Genomic DNA, 22,880 nt, shown 5'->3' on the forward strand with positions numbered 1-22,880 from the left:
CAACCGCTGGGCCCAGGATAAAATAAATCAGCGCTGCTTTTTAAAATATGTTTTTGCCCCATTTTTTGAACTCGAGTTTGGGGGCTCGTTTGTGGATTACAAGAGGTAGCACAGGAAGGTAGTTCTAAATACCAGCTAAGACCCCATGATCGTCTACAGAAACAGGGACTGTAATCTTAACAGTTCTTTTCTAATATGCTTCCTTTGTAATATAATTTTGATAGACTTAATATTGATTCTTTTTTTAGAATTTTATTTATTTATTTTTTTGGTAGCAAGAATCGAACCCAGGGCCACATGCTTGCAAGGCAGGCGCTTATGCTGTTGAGCTAAATTTCCAGTCCCTTAAAATTGACTCTTAAGTATTGTTAAACCTATGCTATAATATTCAAGTTATGAGTATTAGGTGTAAACATCACCCAAAGGAAACGTACTTCTATTCTGAGGAGGGAATTACTGCATTTGGATTGTATGCAGGGTAATTATGAATTTGTCACTCTTACTCTCTTTTTCTTTGGTTATTAGTTTTTTTTTTTTTTTTTTTTTGGTGAGACATGGTCTCACTATATAGATTAGGCTGATTTTGAGCTCATTTTGTAGCTCAGGCTGATCTTGAACTTGCAATGATCCCTCTTGCCTCAGCCTCCTGAGTGCTGAGATTACAGGTGCACAACACCACACCTGGCTTTTTTTTTTTTTTTTTTTTTTTTTGGTGGGAAGGAATTTGAGACAGGGTCTTGCTATGTAGTCCAGGCTGGCCTTGAACTTACAGTGATCCTCATTCCTCAGCCTTCCAAGTACTGGGATTTCAAATGTGTAGTGCACATCTGGCTATGAACTTGCCTTTGTGTCTAGAGACTGGTTTAAAGAAAGGTATCTGGTTGTCAAGCTGACAAGCAGTGAACTGTGACAATTAATTAACTTGAGTAAGAAACACCCACTTCAACTGGATCAGTATAGTTCTGGGTATGGAAGGCCATCTGAAGGAGACTTGTCACCAGAATGGTATAAAGGGAAATGCAGGAAGGCTTGCTTATGTTTTTTGAAGGAGTCTTAACCTTCACCCTGGATGTAATCTCCTGCGCCAGCACAGACCTTTGGCCTCTTAATATGGAATCACATGGACACTGCAGTGAACTCCAGGGCTTTGACTGGACTCTCCAGCAAGCAGACAGACCTTTTGCACCCTTCCATATCTGACTCTGTGGGCAGCTGCTATAAAGCCAATCTTGTAAATTCTTACATATTTGTATATCTTGCATTAATTTTTTTCTCTAGTAAACTACAACTAATGTTATATATTAATTTTATATATATATTGGGTTCTTTCAAAATTATTTTTCAAACCTATGAAAACAAATGACCAAGCCAGACATGGTGGCACAAGTCTGTAATGCCAGCACTTGGAAGGCTGAGGCACAAAGATTATTGTGAGTGCGAGACCATTCTAGACTACAAAAATGAGTTCAAGGCCAGCCTGAACTGCACAGCGAGTCTCTGTCTCAAAAAGACAAGGAAAAAAAAAAAGGACAGATTTTCAGTGTCTAGAATAAGTTATGAAAGCTATCACCTACTGGGAAAACAGCCTCTTTCAGAACTCAGGCAAATGGTATACAAGATGCACATAATGCCCTTCCTTAAAAAATTAAGAGATAAGTACCAAGAACTAATATATTAAAGTGTACTCAAATCATTAAAAAAAAAAAAAAAACCACATGCAACATTCCTTGTCTCCTGTGAGTTCACAGAATATTAAATATTTTAATATCGGTGAATAAGAACACAAGTCAGTAAAACTTTCCAAAACAAGAGATGCTTAATTGTGTTAAAAGGCAAAGAACTTTTAAAAATGGAAATGGAACACTTTCTTAAAAATGAAAACTGTATTTATAGAAAAGCTACCATACACACAAAAATACTGAAATACAGTACTGCCTGACAAAGTGGCCCTTGATAATTTTTAGAAAATGATCCTTGACAAGAGCTATCACCTCAGCACAGGCTGGCACAAGTTGTATCCTGCTCTCACATTACCTCATCTCATCACCATAAAAGGATCGTCAAATGTATCTACAAGACAATAACGACAAAGGAAGGGGCTTCTGCAGGCTGGCTCTCTATTTGCCGAAAACTAAAGCTAGACCCATGTCTATCACCATGTACTAAATTAAAATCTAAATGGGTCAAAGATCTGAATATTAAAACAGAAACGCTAAATCTATTGGAAGACAAATTGGGTAGAAACCTTGGAGACATAGGAGTAGGTAGAGAATTCATGAATAGGACTCAAACTGCACGGGAAATACTTCCCAGAATCAATAACTGGGACCACTTCTTATTAAAAAGTTTTTGCATGTCAAAAGAAATCTCCAGCATAGTGAAAAGAAAACCCACAAACTGGGAAAAGATTTTAGTGAACTCTCTCTCAGACAAGGGACTCTTGTCTAAAACATATAAAGAATTAAAAAAACTCAGACCTCCAAAATTCAAAGATCCAATCCAAAAATGGGCATCTGAGATGAATACGCAATTCTCAGATGAAGAAATGCAAATGGCAAATAAATACATGAAAAAATGCTCATCATCATTGGTCATTAGAGAAATGCAAATTAAAACCACACTGAGATACCATCTCACTCCTGAAAGAATGGCCAGGATCAAGAAAACCAACAACAACAAATGCTGGAGAGGCTGTGGGAAAAAAGGAACTCTCCTGCACTGTTGGTGGGAGTGTAGACTGGTACAGCCTTTGTGGAGGTCTGTCTGGAGGTTTCTCAAAAAGTTGGGATTGGAAATCCCATTTATTCCAGCTATTCCACTTCTAGGCATATTCCCAGAAGAACTGAAAGCATCATACCACAGGGATATATGTGCACCTATGTTTATAGCAGCACAATTTGTAATCGCCAGATCTTGGAAACAACCCAAGTGTCCATCAACTGAGGAATGGATAAAAAAGTTGTGGTATTTCTATACAATGGAGTATTATTCAGCTATAAAGAAGGATCGCATTGAGATATTTATCAATAAATGGGCGCAGCTTGAGACCATACTCATACGTGAAATAAATCAATCTCGCATGTATGAATACCGAATAGTTTCCCTAATGTAAGTAATGATTCAAATATATAAAAATATGTGATAATCATGATTCCCCATATGTGGCCTTGAAGCCTTATAAAATTTTCACTTATTAATTAGAAAGGCTTTATTCTGGGCTTTTTGATATGGAAATATTTGAAGCTATAGTATATGAAGTTTTATCCAAATATTTTAAGGAAAAAGACAGACACTATGGTAACTACTATTCTTTAAAAAAATTATTTAGCTATTTCTTATGTTTATTTTAATTAAGGGAAAAATTAAAAAAATTAGGATATATAATAGTAACTCTTTTCGATCTCCTATTAACTTGTTTTGAAGTCCTGTAATACTCCCAAGATCTTGTTTTGACGATTAGACTCTGTTCCATTCTGTGCGATAGTAGCAAGTCTGAGGGTATAGGCAACTAATTTGAAGGCAATAAGATTCACAAAGATTCCCATTCTGGTTTGACTATTGTCTCCTTTGGAAGTCCTGTAATGTTCACAATGCCTAAGTTTTATTGGTCTTGTTCTCCACTGTTTTGTCCAACTTTATAATATCTAATGAGATAGACAATTCCTTTTAAGGAAACAAGAGACAATGTTGATAACCATTGTTAATAACCTTGTACTCTGTTCTACATCATGTGCTATGTCTATCCTTGGTTTTGACTTACAGCTTTGTTTTGCCATATTTGACTTTATTCTCTCCCCCCCAAAAAAGTAATAAGAACTAAGGAGTAATAAAATCCAAAATGTGTAAATTTTGTTGTAAAAAAGAGAGGGAGGAAAAAAAAAAAGAGCTCTAACGGATATAACAGCAAGTGTGTTTAGGTGTATTAAATAGCTGACTATATTAATGTTTTTGGATCATTGAACACAGCTGTTTGCAGTCTCTCTGTTTGAATGTCTACTTTGTATTCTTTGATACTGTGATTTGAGCAACTATTTCCAAGATGATAATATGTACTCTATTAACAGGTGATTTCTTACTGTTATGTTTTTTTTTTTGTAGTTCTGTATTATGTGTAACCTTACACTGCTTTGTTTTGTTTTGTGTTTTTCTCTTTTTCCTCTTAAATTAAAAAAAAAAACAAAAAACAAAAAAACAATAACGATCTTGCTCTCTGGGCAGAGGTAAAGACCACGGCTCTCTGCCATGAATTGTTGACTTCTCCTCCTCCCACCTCTCCTCTCCCAGTATAATCTCTGAAACCTTACTGCTGGGTCAGTAAGAGAGAAGGCAACACTACGCACTTAGATAGAATGTGTCATCTATAATTAATTGCAGGCTGAGAAGCTATTAAAGAAATGCATTCTATTACATAATGCAAGTTGAAAGAATTGTTTTGCCCTTTTTTCAGTAATATCTCTTCAAGTAAAGAATGCTGTATTTAAATAAATGTTTATGTTACTTCCTATGAAATCAAAGGTGGGGAATTAACTATCAGTGGAACTTTACTAACTCTAATGATTTGGAATCAACTCTAAGAGGAAACCATTCTATCACCCTGTCCAAGAACCTAGTTCAAACAGTGAGGTGATCAAAGGGAAAGCAGTTAAGTAACACAGATGACAGTCACTACCTCTGCATTTCTGACCTTCTTACATACTACAATCCTCATTCCTCTTTCACACTAACACTGACTGGCAGGGCCTGCAGTTTTTATTTTATTTTAAAAAGCAAAACAGAAAAAAAGAATAGAAATGACACAGAGTTTTTAAAAAAAATAGGAAATTAACACTCGTTCATATACTACATCTAGTTATCTTAGAAGTAGTTGTTCAGGTTATAATGAAAGGGAAAGAAAGTGCACAAAAGGAGAACAACTGGGATAGGGGAAAGGAGAAAAGGAAGCAAGGAAAAGATTATATGTAGGTAGGTATACATATATAACTGTATGTATGCATATGTATGCAAGATAGGTAGCCACACTACTAATCTCTGTTAGTTCATCGCGAAGGGCCTTCATTTTAAAAATCTAGAGAACAATGAACTATTTCAATGAGTGATACGTGACTGAGAAGCCTAATGACGTCTGAGTGGTGAGAGTTTATTCAAGGCTAAACCTTGAAGGTACTAAGGTAGCATTAACTTAATCTGTACCTTAAGTAGCAGCTGAAGGAATATTTGCGTCATTAGGAAAAAGAGCATTTCTGAGATCTAGAAGGAGCTGGGTTACCTGATGTTTTACCACCTGTACCTTTAACAGAAGGCCCAGGGGAAAGTCAACTGTATGACAGCATTTGAGCCTTTCCCACAGGCCTTGGGGGCAGAGAGGGGAACAGGCACCTCATCACCAAATGGCAAAAAGAAGCTGGAAAGAAAAAAACAAGGGCGTGGGGGGAAGGCAGGGAAATGGGCAGTGAGGAATCTTTGCTAACAAGAAAAACCTCGCTGTTTTCACTATTTTGGTGATGATCAGTCCAGGCCACTTCCTGTCCACAACGCATGCACAAGTAAAAGTTGCCTACAGTGGTTCTTTCTCTATGTAGTGGCTTACAGCCTACAGGAAATAAATAATGGAGTGACACTGAAAGACTCTACTGCTCAAGATAAATAAAGTTGTGTTCACTTGTACATTTTACATACTATATTGGCTTCCTTATGAAAGAAGTCTTATCCTAAAGTAAAAAAAAAAAAAAAAAAAAGACAGGTGATATCAAAGTATAACAGTAGGTCACATATTTACTCATCATTCCAAATAGGCAGATGAGGCATTTTCTCTGCATACGTTCCAGGGTTTCACTTTATTAAAAAGCAGTTTAGACAAAAGGGGCAAAGGCCAGTTGATTACTGGGTGTGTGCGCGCCCCAGGAAACCACTGCACTGACTGGAACACGTTAGGTCTCTCAAGTGCTCCGGGGCAAGGAAAAGTATCTTGCAGAAGGTGGCCAATCCACCCCTCATCTGTGCTGGTCACGCACAGGATCGACCTGAGAGTATCACTATAGATAGCACAATATGAAAGAACCAAAATGGAAACTCAAGACCATAATGAGATAATAACGTTCACTTGGGATATTAACAATACCAGCATTAACTGCCAATCAGTCATATTCTGAGGATGATGACTTTTTTTTTGGTTTGGTACTGGGCTTGAACTCAAGTGCCTCACCCAAAGCAAGTGCTCTATCTCTGAGTGACATTTCTGGCCCTTTTGATTTTTAATTTTATTTACGACACTGTCTCACTAATTTGCTCTGGCTGGCCTGCCTCCCTCAGCCTCCTAGAATTGCTGGATTATAGATGGGTGCCACCATACTTGGTTATAATGACTTTTGATTACTGCTATGGTTAGTAATAAGAATATAGAATTGTGAGAATTCTGTTAGCTTTTAGAAAAGTCACTAAAAAAGGGACAATACGATGTTTTCTCTGATAACAGATGGCTTAGAACCTAAGAAAGTAACAACCCACCAATGGCTATACCAACATTGTACAATCTACAGGCTAGATTAACTTCAGTAAGTCAAATTCTTCACTTACCATTTGTTAGTCTATCAAATAGAAAGATATCAAAATTCCAATTTCCAACTTTTTCCAGCATACACTGAAATAAAAACCAAACATTTCTACTGTAACTTATTTTCAATAACATTTTTAGATAGTTCATTAACGAAAATGGAAAATGACTAATTTATTTTTAAAAACGCCAATTACCATTCTCCTTTTAATCATGACTTTTCCAATGAGCTATAAAAAATGATCAAAGAAATAAACTCCATTGGAAAAATTAAATTATTATTTTGTCTTTCAATTAGTGAATGTACAGGTCAGATTAATCTTTCAACTTATTCAATTGTTCTAAAAATTTTCAATAATTCTGAAATAATTTAGCATCACAGAAGTTTGACTTGTATGTTACATGATCTAAAACTAGATTTGTAAACCTAGTAAACATGAGTTAGAATAGCTCTGTACTGAGAACTTACTAAACACAAGTACTAGCATAAGTACTTTACACTTACAACAACACTATCCAAGCAGGCACTGTTTTCAATCTTCATTTCATAGATGAGGGAACTTATGTTAATAACTTATTTGTGAAGCCAGAAAATGAGAGAGCTGGGGTCTAAAAATCAGGAATCTGGTTTTGGAACTCAAGCCCCTGACACTGTTACTATACCATGCTTACATTATTTGTTATTAAGTTTTTAAAGAATACCCCCATTGGAAAATTTATTTATAAACTTTAAATACTATTATAGAGTAAATAATCGATTATATTACCTTTTAGAATGTTATGTATTTTTCCAAAAGAAAATAAATACAACAAAAATTCTAAAAACTAAGTATTTTTATACCACATATTCTTTATCCTTTTTTTTTTTTTTTTTAAAACCAGGTCTCACTATGCAATTTGGGCTGGCTTTGAACTCACTATGTAGCCCAGGCTGACCTCAAACTCAAAGCAATCCTCCTGCCTAAAGCCTGCCCAGCTGAGATTATGTGTGTGTACCACCATGCCCGGATTTGCATTATATATTCTTCTTTTTATTTTGGTTCTGGGAGCATTATATATTCCTAATCTAAACATTTTATGCACTTTCTCAAGAAAACTTATTTTTGTATCTACAAGTTTATTATGGTGTACACTTATGGATAGACACGAGCAACACTAACATACTAGTAGAGATCGTCAATCATGATAATACAAATAACAATAATACCTGTATCAATACACTCAGTTTAACAAGCAGAGCTTGAGTCTTTCTGCAAGTTTAAAGTACAACGATTTTTTAGCAATACTGTTTATCAAACAAAAAAGCAAAGTTTTTCAGTATAATGTAACTGTTAAACATGTACCCCAGCCTATTCTACACAAATTTCCAAAAACTGGCCTATAAATATTATATCAAGATTATTTAAATCATTATTTGGTCAAAAACAGGTTTATTTAACTTCAACTTAAGATGTTTCTTTTAAAGTATTTGTTTTTTGGAATTTTTTGAGACAGGGTCTCTGTGCAGTTCAGGCTGGCCTTGAGCTCACTTTGTAGCCCAGGCTGATCTCGAACACTCTACGGTCCTCCTGCCTCAGCCTCCCGAGTGCTGGGATTACAAGCATGAGCCACCATGCCCGGCTCTTTTAAAGTATTTGAAGATGAGTTAGGCTTACTTAAAACATGTCTAAAACCTCAAAATCTCTCTTTAATGCAAGAGTCTACACAAAATGCATTTGACTGAAAGTCACAAAACTTTGTGTGCTGCTGGGTTTACCTTTAACTAGCTGGGTGAACCGAAGCCCCTCATGCCCTCGAGGTCTCAGTTTTCTTACTGACAGACTAGAGAGATATTAGACTGGCTATCAGACTCTAGTATTCTTCTCCACATTAAGATTTGGGTGACCTTTGTAAATTGTATTTAATGTTTTATTGATCTACTCATTACTTAATGTTGCAACAAATGAAAACATTTTCACTACTTTAGTTATTTTTCATATCTCCTTTGTGCTGCCACACCTAAACATAAACCAAGCAGCTGCTCTAAAGAAAACCATCTGAAAAACTAGTCCAATTTGTTTTTCAAAGACAGAAAAACAATGTGCAAGTTAGTACAATATGGAGAAAAAAGGCCTGCAGAAAACTTATCAAACATTTTCTTGAAAAAGCTTGACAGACCTTGGCTTGTCCATTGTAATCGTCGTCTAAAATGTTAAGAGAACTGGAAACCGTAGTACCACGGAAAAAGCGCGAGGATCTGAGATACCGCTGGAAACTGAGCAGCCTTCTAATATTCCTTGCAGAGACAGAAACTTCGATTTCGGACTGAGCTGAAATAAAAGGAGTCAGAGGTAAGTAGAAGAACTCAAACAGAGCGCATGCTACATCTCAACTCAGCTTCTAGTTATATATAAGTATTTTTGAAAGACTACTCAAACCTTTATATTTACTTTTATATCCAAAGGTACGGACTTACTTTCTATCCTACTGCAATTCAGAAGTGTTAAACAAAGATGGCAGTAAGCTAGAATTATTACTTCTTTTTAGTACACATTTGTAGTATATATTTGCACTCACTGTAGGGAGTGGATGCACGTACTTAACCTACCTTAATTCTTTTTACTCCTCAATCTCTAGATTTCCTTCCCAGTTGCAAAAGACTTACCATCCTGTTTCCTAATATCTTTTAGTTTTAAAAATTTATTTATACTTTGGGTTTCTTATTTCACTCAATATTATGATCCCAAGGTGCTTCCATTTTCTGACAAGTGACTCAAATTTGTCAGTAGTGCCCCATTGTGTATAAATATCACTATCCTTTACTCATTCATTGTTGATATGTATACACTAGGTTAGTGTGTGTTGTAGTTACAAACATAGGCATGAATATCACTTTGGTAAGATCTCTTTAATGCTTCTGGGAAGATATCTAGAAGAGGAATAGCTGGGTTGAGTGGAATTCTATTTTTATTTTCTCGAGGAATCTCTAAGATTCCTGATACTGATTTCCAAGTATTTTTAAAAATTCTTTAATCATCATAGTACATTTCTAGAGAAGAGAGTTCTATTTTTAATTGGAGAAATAAGAATGAAAGGGTAAATGAAATGGTAGCTGATCAAACATTCTCTCATTTGTCTACCTACTTATTTCAACTGCTATGAGTCTGTTTTCTCATGTGTAAAACAGGTGACAATATCTAAAGAGTGCTGAATTGAATATATACATGAGTTACATATATAGCAGGTATTAAAAACGGTAGTGATGCAGATTACAATGAAATTGACACTGATCCCATTGCTTGGAGGTATAGCGCCAGGTAATTATCTGAAATGTCAAATCTATTTATGCTTCTCTAAACAAAAACACTCAGTGGCTCCATATCATCCTAGCATGAACTCCACCTCCTTAGCCTGACGCTCCCTGTTCCAGGTTCTGGCTCTCCAGATCTGACTGAGGTGCCACATTCCTGGGATGCACACCTCCATCTCAAAAAGGCAGGAGGCCACCACTCTGAGTCCCAAAGCTCTCTTTGCATTCCCCTATGACAGTTTTCTGATACTGCATTATAGTTGCTTATTTATCTGTTTCATCAACAACCACAAGCTTTAATAGAATTCCAAACTATTTTTATCTTCAGATTCTAAAATCTAACCATAGTACCAGATATTTAGTAGGTAATTATAAAACCCTGAATGAATTCTTGACTGTTTTTGAGAAATCTGATGAGCACTGAGGTTCCCCCACACACAAAAAGTAAAATAATTACACTATTATATAGCTTCTTTCTTACATTTTTCATTTCAGTATAAAGTACATGAAAGAATTGTGAAGTTCATGAATTTTCAATGTAATTTATATAAATAGGACTATAACCCAAATATAATGTTTAAATTAAAATTAGTATGTTTGAGAAAATAAGGGTAGAATAAGTTCTGAAAAGCAAGATTCCAAGTGCTTTCAAAAAATTACTGACTCAGTAACGTTGAAAGATAAATATTATCCCCTTTAAACAGGAGAACACTGGTCTTACAAGAAATTTAAGTTCTTTAGCCAATGTCACACAGTCAATGTAGGGTAACATGTTAATTTAAAAAAACAGATTATCTGTTTACAAAGCCTCCATTTGCATTATTATTCATAAACTTAAAAATTACATATCTAAATTTTCATTTAATATTATAAAAAGTCTGTACACAAAAGTACTCAACATAGTCCTTACTTCATATGAAGGCATGTACAGAAAGAATCATGTAAAAGTAATACTTAAGAATATTCTAGGTATGTAACATGGTCCTTTTCACCCTGCTGCTCAGTACAGAGTGGCTATGGAGAAGCAACACAGCATGGCATGCGTATGTGAGAACAGGGAAGACCGAATCCACATGACACTGACTCTCTGTAAGATACTTCCCAGTTCTATAAAAGCTTTCCCAGTTAGTACCGCGATCCTGTGATGATGACAAGGGTTATCCTCAATTTACAGACACAGCATTAGAAATCAAGCTAGAAATACAGTAGTACAGTGATACATTAGAGCTCACTGCTTTGACTATTTTTAGAAAATACTGTAGTAGATACAGTTTCTATTCATTATAAAAAGTAACATAGGACCCTGGGAAAGGTAGTGCATTTCTATAATCCTAGCACTTTGGAGGCTGAGGCAGAAGGATCACCGTGAGTTTGAAACCAGCTTGGGCTACAAAAAAGTAAAAAAATCTCAGGCCATGAGAGTATGACTTTACGAGTATTCACTTTGATTTATCTTAAATTATACAAAATTTGCCAATTTTGTTATTGGCAACTGTACTGCACTGTGTATATGTGTATGTGTATATACTAACAGCAGGATCACTGCTTTCCCATTATACACTCATACTAACGCATCCTTAGAGAAAATCTGAGAATCTCTTTACAAGGGTAATTGCAGTACAGTTCAAAAAACCAACTTTGCTTGAGGGGGAAAAATCCTAACAACTTGGGTTAATGCACTCTCAACGGTTAAGGCAATCTGCACTGTTCTGTCCATAAAATGGCTACATCCTTATCTCCCTCTTTATTCTCCGAATGACTCTGACAAAACACAATCTCACGATTTTATTTTTCTTACCTGAGGAAAACTAATTCTAATTCACATCTTTCTTCTTATTTCACAAGGCCCAAAGTTAGATTTCATTATCAAGACTTCCGTTATGGCCATACGAAGTGGGGAATAAACATTAGACGCCACTCAAGGGGAAATGCTCACCCACAACAGGAACCCCGTGCCCTCCGGTGAGACTAATCCCATACATCAGGTTAGACGAAAGGAAAAGAAATGGATCTTTATTTAGTGATATGGAATCTGCCTTAACAGTTATGATTTCACAAGCTAAGAAAGGAAAAAGAGGTTGCCTAGATGAAATGGCAGTCATTTGGAAAATGATCTTAACTGATGATGGTACAAAGAATTATTCAAAGCCTATTATATGATGCTCTTAGAGTTCTCTACTTTGAAGGCCTGAGAATTTCACACATCAGGAAAGGCCGGAAAATTCCATGATATCTGGCAGAGATGCCAACTAAAATTATATCAGTTTTGTCTAAAAATTAATATGGGATCAGAACTTGGGGAAATGACTGGTGATATGTATCATTTATCTAACCATTTTTCTCAAATCCATTTTATTTCAAGAAAAAAAAACAAAAACAAAATTTGAAAACATCAATCAGGAGTAATACACACATTGCTTACCTAACTTTTGAATATGTAATACATTCACGTGATTTGAAGGAAGAGATGGGAGAGGGGGGAATGGAAGAAGGAAAAGTGAAAACCTCATGCCAACTCTGTTCTCCATTCAACCAGCTCTGAAAACTTATTCCCAAATGATAGTTTTTCTCTTACTTTCTAGTGTAGCCTTCTTGAGTCTTAAAAATTCAACACAACAGAAAACACCACTATGCATTATTTTCTACTTCTTTTATATAAATACCTATGTATTTATGCTACTTACATAACAGCATATTTAAAAACTTGTTCTGCACCTTGCTTTTTAATGTTACTGGAGCTTTCTATCTCACTACATATTTTCCTCATTGTTTTATAAGGCTTTAAGTACTTTTTCATATAGCTAAATCATAATCTACTTAAAAAGTCCCATGTTAAAGGGCATTATCACAATTTTTACAGAGTAAAAAATTCTTGATTTGTTAAATATGCTTTAGGAACTACCATCCCATTTTCAGTTATCACATATGAGAAGTTATTCTATACCGCATTTTCTTTTCCTGTCCTCTTGTAATGCTGTTTTGTTAATGTTCACCATCTAGTAGTTTCATTAAGGGCTCATGAAAACAACAGTATCTCACAGCAATCTACCTTATATACAACATATTCTTACATGCTCAAAATATTTTGCGTCATCTTTGTACTTAAGAACAAGCAGAGTGATTACACAAATCCTGGCTCTTATTTTCCTTCCTTGGGCTTCTTTGAAAATTCACTATCTTTTGGCATTGAGTTTGCAAAATTTGAGGCAAGGCCATTATTTTCTCTCTTATAAGCAACTTAGCCTATTTGTGCAGTCACGCACAGAATTCCCTCTTTAAAATCCAGTGACTTTTCTAAGATATATCTCAAGTATAAACCATTCTGGATGATTTTTCTGTGATATGTGGGGGTTTTTGTTTGTTTGTTTTCTGGTACCAGGAATTAAACTCATGAACTTGCACTTGCCAGTGCCACTGAGTTATGAGTTATGTCCCTGGGCCCGTATGCTCTTTGACTAGGCAAATATAAAGCTGCTGTTACTTCCTTAAAGCTTTCTTAAACTGTACCTCTATGATTGCGTTCCACCACCTCAGGGTTTTTATGCAGAGACTCCAAGCTGTCTATGTTGAAACACCCCGCCTTATAAGTGTCTATGTTAATTTTTCTTTCTTTTTTTTTTTTTTTTACCGGTACCAGGGATCGAACTCACGACCACGCGCTTGCAAGGCAGGTGCTTATGCTGCTGAGCTAAATCCCCAGCCCCATGTTAATTTTTCTTAACCACTGCCAATTCTTTTTTCTTTTTCTGCACCAGGAATTGAACTGAGGACCTTGCACTTGCCAGGCAGGTGTTTGTGCCCCATTTCCAATTCTTTTTAACTATTCATTTGTTCCACCTGCTCCTCTAATTTCCCCCATATCCACTGATTTAGTATAGACACAGATGGCAAACCTCTCAGAGCTTTCAATGGTAACAGCCCTGTGTGGCACATATGCCACTGGTTCACCACCACTCGTGCAGGCTCTATCTTGTTGAACTCCCACGTCTCTTCTTTTCTGTGGTACATTTGACATCTTGTTTCTACTCTTTCCTGACTGAATATATGTGTTCCAGCTCTTTTTGTTGTCTTACCTCGTTCCTGAGGTCTTGACTTTGTACTTCATAGTCAAGTTATTCCTTCATTTAGTTTTTAAGTCAGTCTACTACTGACTAGTAGAAAGTTTGATTACAATTATCATTAGTTCTATGGTAACGTTTCCTACTAAGTGCTTTTCAATTGTTAAGTCCTCATGTTTTCTTCCTCTATTTTACTTAATGAAATTATCTGATACACCAGGTTTTTAAAAGTCTCCTTTCTCCCCAGTACTGGATATTAAACCCAGGGCCTTCACACATCTCCAGTATTTTTTTTTTTTTTTTGTCTTTTTCCTTTTTATCGGTACCAGGGATCGAACTCACGACTGCCTGCTTGCAAGGCAGGCGCTTATGCCGCTGAGCTAAATCCCCAGCCCACCCCCCTCCTTTTTTTGAGTGGGTTTCACTTGTGATCTTCCTGCCTCCGCTGTCAGAGTGCTGGAATTATACTAGCAAGAGTCATTATTGAACTAAATTTTCCTGGTGTATATCTATTTATCATTGTTATATTTTCTTGCTGAGTTGAAAATGTTATCAATATATAATATCTCTGTCTCTTGTAACCTTTTTTAATTAAACACCTATTTTACCTGACAAAGCTGCCCCAGATCTGCTGGTTACTATGTGTGTGGTAGGTCCATTCCTAGCCTTTAATCTACAGCCATGCTGTGTTCTTACGTATAATGTGAATCTCTTCTAGATAGCAGGTGAACTTAGTCCATTTTGTTCTGTTATAACAAAATACTTGAGGCTGAATAACTTATAAAGAATAGGGTTTATATTATTATTCTGGAGGCTGGGAAAGGTAAGAATAGGAAATCTATTTAGTGAGGCCCTTCTTGCAGTATCATCCCACTGCAGAAGTTAAAAGGACAAGAGGGCAGGTATGTTGGGGAATTTCACCCTCTTATCAGGAAGTCATTTCCACAACAACCAATTTACTCTAGGTAACTGCATTAACCCATGCAGGAGAGCAAAGCCTTTGTGACTTAGTCAGCTCTAAAAGCTCCCATCTCTTAACACTGTCACACTGAAGATTAAGCTTCCAACCCATGAACTTTGAAAGACTGATTCAAATCATATGAGGCTATATGTTTAAAATCCAATCTGTTCAATCTCTGCCTTTAAAGGGAAACTTCTAATCCATTTATATTTAATGTAATTACTGAAAAGAACTTAATTCTGCCATTTGTTTCTTGAATGTCTCCTGTTTAATTCCTTAATTCCTCCATTACGTTTAAAAATCTAGGCAATTTTTAACGAAGTATACCATTTTGATTTCTTTCTGTGTATTTTGTAGGATTTTTAGTGTTATCTTTAGTATTACAATAAACATCCTACGTTTGTAACAACTTTGTCTGAATTCTGACTGAGTTTCAATGGTATACAAATAAATACTTGCTCCTGCTCATCTCCGTATTTCCTCCGTATTGTTATTTTCACAGATTACATCTATATAAAGTGTATGTTCATTAATACTGACTAAACCAATCATTGTTACATGCATTTAAAAAACCATATAGGAAAAAACAGGTGCCATCCAGAAATGTAGTAATACTGGCTTTTAAACTTACCTACATAGTTACCCTTACCAATTTCCTGTATTTGTTCTTACGGTGTTCAGCAACTCTCCTGTGTCCTTTCATTTCAGGCTAAAGGATTCCAATAGCTCTTCTTATATGACACGACTGTTGGTAACAAACTTCCCCGCCTTTTACTTGTGTGCAAATGTTAATTTTTTACTTTTGAAAGTATTTTACTGGATATAGAATTTATTAACAGTTTGTGCTGCTCTGTCTGTCTGTCTATCTTTTCTGTTTTTTGACTCTCAGTCATCCCACCGCCTTCCTGGACTTCCAATACTTCTCACTGAAGAGCCCTTGTATGACACGAATGGCTTCTGTCTTGTTGCTCTCAGAATTCTCTTATTTTTAAAATTTGACTATGCTGTGTTGCAGTGTGGATTTCTTTGAGTTTATCCTGACTGGAGTTCAGTATGCTTCTTAGATGGGTATATTCACACCTTTGTCAGGTTTGAGAAGTTTATTTTTGCAAATGTACATATAAATATATAGGTATCTCAATCACCCTGGGAAAGTACAAGAAATAGATTGCCAGAGCTGCTCCCGTATGTTCTGTATTTGCCCGTTTCTCATCCTCTGAGACCCCAGTGACTCATACACTGCTCTCCTTTGTGGTGTACGCCAATCTCTCAGGCTCTGTTTCTCTTCCCACTCCACAGAACGGATACTTTCACTTGTTTCACTTTTAAGCCCACTGATTTTATTTTGCCTACTTAAATCTGCTGAAAAGCCTCTTATGAATTTTTCACTTCAGTTATTATACTTCTCAGTTTCAGAATTTGTTTGGCTTCCTTTTACAATTCATTGAGATTCTCATGCATTGTTTTCCTAACTTCTTTTAGTTAACTGCCCATGTTTTCATTTAGTGCATGGAGCATGTTTAAAATAATTTAACATTATTAACTGGTAATTCCTATGCATGTGCATCTTCTAGGATGGTTTCAATCAGATTCTTTTTTTTCCTGGGGATGGCATGCTATTATTTCCGTTTTGTAGTTTTTAAATTAAGGACCACACAGTGTGAGCCGCACTGGAGATGGTCTGGAAATTTCAAACTTTTGCTCTCTTGGGATTGCTCGCTCTTGCTGGTTGTTGGCTACAGTCATCCATGTTAGGCCTTTTCCAAGCTATTTTTGCCTTTGCTTGTTTATCTGCCTTTGTCCACTCCTCATGTGTAGTTTATCAAATTTTCTATTTTCTTATTTCTGTAATTAGTCAGTGACCTGACATAGATTTTCTTACATATCAGGCTCCAAAACAGAAAGTGGTGGTGAGATGTACTCCTTCTTTCCATCTGACAGGCGAGCAAGGTGGGCGGAAGGGGATGTAAAAAGAACTAAGATGTGTAACGTACCTGTACCAACTCCTCATGATGAATGCAATCATCGCACACTGCAAATATGTACTAATAAAAATAAAGATTAAAAAAATTCTGACAGATGCCACTGGAAAGTCACTAGAGCAAACAGTAGAAATTAAGGAAAATATCTGCACCAGGGACCCACCAGAGTGACTAAAACATGCATCTCCAAGTTTACGGAGAACAAGTTCTGCACTACCCACTCTGGTTTCTGCCAGCTACTCTAGTTATCTGGGCTGCTTCTCTCACAGGTCATGGGCTAAGTATTGGATGCTGTTTACTGGTTTTTTGCTCAGGAGTCCTGCCAAAACCCAGCAGCTTCACTCATTTTGAGCACTTCCCTGGTGACTCTGAGTCCCTCGGGATCCAGAGTCCTGAAATAGTTTATTCTAGTCACACACACACACACACACACCCTCTGCCAATTTAGAGCTCATTTCAGTTGAGACACCAACCCCTGGAACTTCTTACCCTATTATTTTGAGTGACTTTCACATCTTCCCTTTTAACAATATGCTTTTCTTGGTCTTCTGTCAGATTAGCCACCCCAAGCCCTCTCTTCTGCTTAGCCTAGGTTTAAGAATGGGACAAGTTGCAAAAAGATGTAACTGTCCAGAAACAACAACTCTTAATACTCTGGAATGCTAGAAAGTATTTTAAATTATTTTCTACACGCATGTATGAACAGTTTTTTTTTTCCATCTAAGAAAGTTCAAAGTATGTTTCTAAATTTGGTAATTAGTGGACATCTTTTCATGTCAATACACATATGAAACAATTTTTACTAGTTATATATTATTCTAAAATATGAAGTGTTTACTCAATCTTTCATTGTTAAATTGTTTCTTTCACTTTTTTAACAAATAATTCTGCAATTAGCAACCTTGAACTAAATCCTTTCACACAGTGTAACTGACTGCCTGAGAATAAGTCCTCTGAAGTACAAGGAACACATTTCAATGATGTCTAAAACATATGCTAAACTGGAGAATAAATTTTATAAAAGAAAATTAGAGAAGTTTCCTAGAACAGTTTCTAAAGTATGATCTAAGAAGATAAAGAACTACAAATTAAGAATGAAACAAGATTAATTTTAAGATTGTTTCTCAAGTTTGCTCATTTCCCCTCTTCTTACCACACACCCATACAATTTCATGATAGGGATTAGAAGTAAAATTCTTTTTTTTTGGTCCTGGAGATCGAACTCATGACCTTGTACTTGCCGGGCACAACCTTGCCCTTGCCAGGGAGGCACTTGTGCCACTGAGCTAAACCTCTGGCTCCTAGAAATAAAAGTCTTATGCTGGAAGACCCCATAGATGTATCTTCCGGGGTAATAAGACAGGGTAAGAGTTGGGAAGACTGCACCACCTTTTCTTCTCTTGACTATCCTAGATGTAAACCCAAGGCCTCATGCATGCAGGTGCTCTAGCGCTGAGCAACATCCCCAGCCACTGTACCCAACTCCATTAGAGAGGAAGTGAGCACACAGGTCACGCAAACAGGGAAAGGATACCAAGCTCAATAGTAGGTATCCTTTAAGGAATATAGAAGAGAGGGTACATGAGGAAGTGGGCACAGGAGAGAGCGACAGTGAGAATTTAATACCCTTTCATTTGGATATTTACTAAAAAGCTACACTCTAGCCAAGTTACACAAAAATCTGACTATTACTGATATGCTCATGAACTCATTCTTAAGCATGATGCAAGTCATTATTTCACAGCAGAATATACAATCTGTTAAACTTTATTAAAGCACAGCTTCCATCAAGCTTGGACTATTTAAGTTCCAGGCTTGTTCTAGTTTACATGGTTACCTACATTCCAATCCAGCTTAGAAAGCCAGGAGGCTCAGTGAATTAATCAAGTTACTATTAAAGAGCATTTGGCATTGCTAGCTGTCTTCTAAAATGTTGCATTACCTCACTATGAGACCATGAGGAAATTAGTCAGTTTTCACCAAAACTAAATGAACACTGAATGTGGGCATTATATCTAGTCGTTAATTCTTAGCTTCTCCAAGCCAATGAAACGTATGCTAGCAGGCAGTTTAACTGCTCTTGTTTTTCTTTCTTCATATTAGAAAGTAAGTAGAAAATATAATACATAAAGAGGGAAAGAGGCTGTAAAATTAACACACCTTGAGGAATATTACCCGTACCTGTCATTCAAAGTGCATATCAAAGGTTATGACAGGAATTCAGTAATCTTCAGATATTTAGTAATGAGACAAAAGAGGTCTTTAACAGAAAATTTCGATCTTGGATCTCGAACCCTGTCTACTGTTTGCTTCCATTGGCCACAAGAGGGAGCACTGTAGTCAGTATTATCTGCCAAAGAAAGCCAGGAAGATCGGGGAGGTGGTGGTTTACTGTTGAAAGAGACTACTTTATTATAAACGCCTCCCCTTTTTTTCCTCTTTGTTACTCTCAAAAAGAGTAACAGTCATATCTAAGAGCCAACTGTTAATACTGAGAGATCACATTTATCCTACATCTATGGGGCGAGTTTTCCTGGAAGAACTTTACACTTAGCAGGCAGGGACAGATGAGAAACGGCACTAGGCTCTTAGAGCAAAGGTCTTCAGCAGACGCCTATGCTTATAAGAGAGGACCAAGAGTGTGTAGAGATGGGCCTAAGAGGTAAACACATGTGAGTTTCAGCCCCAGCTCTGTCCCTAATTTTGTGATATTAAAGCAAGTTATTTAAAGTTTCTGATCCCTAATTTCTTGATCTGTAAAACAGACCCCACAAGACAGTTGTATGGATTAAATGAGATAATACATGCCGCATTTTTACACATTTTTTTTGCCCAAAACAAAGTTAATGAATATAATTATTTCATTATTAAATATAGCAAATATTTAAACATGACCTCACACTCATAACAAACCAGATTTCTCATGACTACACAGCTTCATTCTAAAACACACTGAATATAAGAACTGTAGGAATAATTGCACACATTTTAAAGATTTCAAAGTTCCCATAGTCTCATCACCTTAAAATGAATATATAGATATAGATTTAATTATAGATAAAAAACCAAGCTACTCATAATCTAAAATTAGATCACAATTAACGAGAATAAAATACATAACCAGTATGTTGCCTATAAGCAATTTGTATAACCTTAGTTCACGAAAAACCAATCTCTACTTTGAAAAGTTCTCCCCAAACTACTCTTATTGTTGAAAATTAGGCGTTTTTCACACTTCAGAGCTGGGATCCATGGTATCCGAGTCCCTCTTATGTCTATACTCAGGGCTGGAACTTAGCTCCTTATTCACTGAAACCTTAATTCCCTTACTAATGGGCAGAGAAGAAAGGGAGAAAGAAAGGAGAAGGCAGGCAGCCAGAAAAGAGAAACACGCAGGGTTTAAAATACCACTTCTTTCAAAATGTAACACATACAATAAAGCTGTACACTGAATCCCATTTCACCAATCTACCTTTGCACAAGTAGCATTCAACCCTTAAAATCCAGCTAGTTTGAGTCATCAGCGGTACACACATGACTGTTCCACTGCGAATACCATGCATGCACAGCTCTGCTGTGAACATGTTAAATGGGATTAAGGGAAATGGCCAATACATGTCAATTTTGCTAAAATTAGAGATGGTATCTACAAAATAGAACATTCTGTTCTTACATCTTTGGGACAAGAAAAAACAAAAACCAGTTATTTTCAAATGTAGGCATTTCAGAACCACCTGGAAACTAAATATATTTTAAACACAGACACGTGGGGTCAGAACGCTCTGAATGCTAATGTAGTTCAACACAGCAGTGCTAATCTCAACAACATGTGATGTTAGTCATGGAGAAGACAGGAAGGGGAGCACGAGTCTCAGAAATTAGGGTTTTCAAGAACATCTCCATGAACTCAAAGAATTACTGGTTTTTTAAACAATCATATATAATTTCAAGACAAATAAATGGTTGGGAATAAACTAACAGAAACGGCAAACAAAATATGATCACAGTCCACAATGCCACACTTACATGTACAGGCTGGCATGCTTGTGAGAAAGTAATTAGAAATATGTAGCCATTCCAGCAGACCAAAAAATAATCACTGGAAAAGAATATCCATAGGAAAATAAAAATAATGACCAGGCAGTACAGTACAAAGGTTAAGAGAAAATTAACAAAGTGCAGGGCAGAGAAAAATTCCAGGCAAAAACTCCATGTCTGATGTGAACAAGGCACTGAAAGTTTCCAAATCTAATAGAAATTACTCCTGTAAGGGAGTTAATGATGTACTGAAGACTAAGATAATCTCAGACAACAAAACCAATATGATCCTAATGTTAAAGTTCAAGACATAAGTGTTAACAGAGGCACTTTATTATCACATAATGAACGATGAAACAAACAATTCAAGTCCAACACAGTCTTATTAGACAGATAAAAGGCAACCCCAAATCAAATGCATGTGAGGAAATTTAGGGAGAATTTTACATGTTTTCACAGTGTCTCACTATAATAAAGACAACATGTGACAGACACTTGACACATTAGAAAGGCAGCAACCAGCTTAACAGTTCAAACAGATTATATTTAGAGAACTACAGAGACCTTATAAAATTTAACTGGTCAGGCTGGGGATTTAGCACAGTGGCTCAAGTGCTTGCCTGGCAGCACAAGGTCGCAAGTTCAATCCCTGGTACCAAAAAACAAAAACAAAAAAATAAATAAAATTTACCTGGTAGAAGATATATAGTTTTAGGCCCGACATGGTGGCACACACCTATAATCCCAGCACTCAGGAGGCTGAGTAAGAAGGATCACCATGAATTTGAGGCCAGCCTGGGTTACATAAATGAGTTCAAGGCCAGCCTGCACTACATAGTGAGACACTGTCTCAAGGTAATAGCTTTCAAGCTACAGTGTAAATATTCTGAAAGTTCCTGCTGGCCTAGCATAGGGTGGGGTACAGTATTAAAAAGCATAAAGAGCTCAAGATAATGGGCAAGACACAAGTACTGGCACTGGAACATTACTATGTGCCAAGAATAAAAAAAATTTTTATAACATGCATTCTGTGGACACGAAATATAAAAAAACCGTATCTCTTGTATTCCATCTTGTCAGATCCTGGCAGAGACTATGTCCTTCAGTTTGGATGTCATCAAAGAACTTTGGTAGATTTCATGAAGAGAACTGTCAGGATGATAATTTCCATTATTAGTTAATAAGCATGCCCAAATTTCTAAGTGGGTTCATGGGAAGGGATTATAATAATTCTTTCATGTCTATAGATTCTAGTATTTGTTATTATACAAGCTAATGTGTAACTGAACAAATGAATAAACTTTGAAACACTACGTTTAGAGCAAATAAAAGTTTTTCACAAAAACCCCATGGAATTCATTTTATTATGTCCAGCTCATTTAAGACTGTAACTACTTTAATTCAGGCAATCAGATACATGGTCAACAGAGCAGAGAAAATCTGGGGTTTTTATCTCAACTTCTTGAATTTAAGCAACTTATTCAAGTGATGGGAATGAAAGTGGGTCTCGATTCTTTTCCTAGTTGTGTGAAAGCCCAGGTAGGGGAAGCTATCATAAGTGTCTTAGTTACTCTTCTCCTTGCTAAGACAAAATAGTGTCACCCACAAGTTAAAGGAAGAAAGGGTAAATTTCGTCTTTTGTAGAGGTCTCAGCGCATAGCTGTCTGGCTCCCGGGCAGGTGGCACAGCAGAGGGGCATCAGAGGAGAAATAGTTTATGGAGTGGCAGGCAGCAAGGCAGCACAAAGCAAGATGCAGTCCTGCCTTCTGTCCCTTCATATTGCATCCAGGCTACATGACCATGGGTTGGCTCCAGTCCCACCCACAACAGGACTTCCATTATCCACACTCAGAACTATGCCAACCCCATTTAACTATCACGCACTCTTAATCCCAGTATCCTACACCCTAATCTGTGATGGCAAACTTTTTAGAGTTTTCAGTGATACAAACAGCAGGCTGCAGCAAGTGTGCCACAGGTTAGCCACCACTGCCCTAGATCT

The 22,880-nt window shown here is 36.6% G+C and overlaps 1 protein-coding gene across 7 annotated transcripts in view; it reads right to left on the reverse strand.

Moving 5' to 3' along the window:
• Pde7a (phosphodiesterase 7A) overlaps window positions 1–22,880 on the reverse strand; it is a 141,214-nt gene that overhangs the window by 26,125 nt on the left and 92,209 nt on the right. For all 7 annotated transcript variants that reach the window (XR_010050154.1, XM_063257391.1, XM_063257388.1 and 4 more), the window contains 2 exons: window positions 8,708–8,859; window positions 6,574–6,637 (listed from right to left, as the gene is read on the reverse strand). Coding sequence is in view for 6 of the 7 variants with exons in the window: in XM_063257391.1 (XP_063113461.1) it covers window positions 6,574–6,637; window positions 8,708–8,859 (216 nt within the window). In the remaining variant the exon portion in view is untranslated. The remainder of the gene's footprint in view (window positions 1–6,573; window positions 6,638–8,707; window positions 8,860–22,880) is intronic.

The sequence above is a fragment of the Cavia porcellus genome, unplaced genomic scaffold (assembly GCF_034190915.1).
Source record: "Cavia porcellus strain 051 isolate PalLab524CR breed Dunkin Hartley unplaced genomic scaffold, mCavPor4.1 scaffold_10, whole genome shotgun sequence".
In the NCBI taxonomy this organism is placed as follows: Eukaryota; Metazoa; Chordata; class Mammalia; order Rodentia; family Caviidae; genus Cavia; species Cavia porcellus.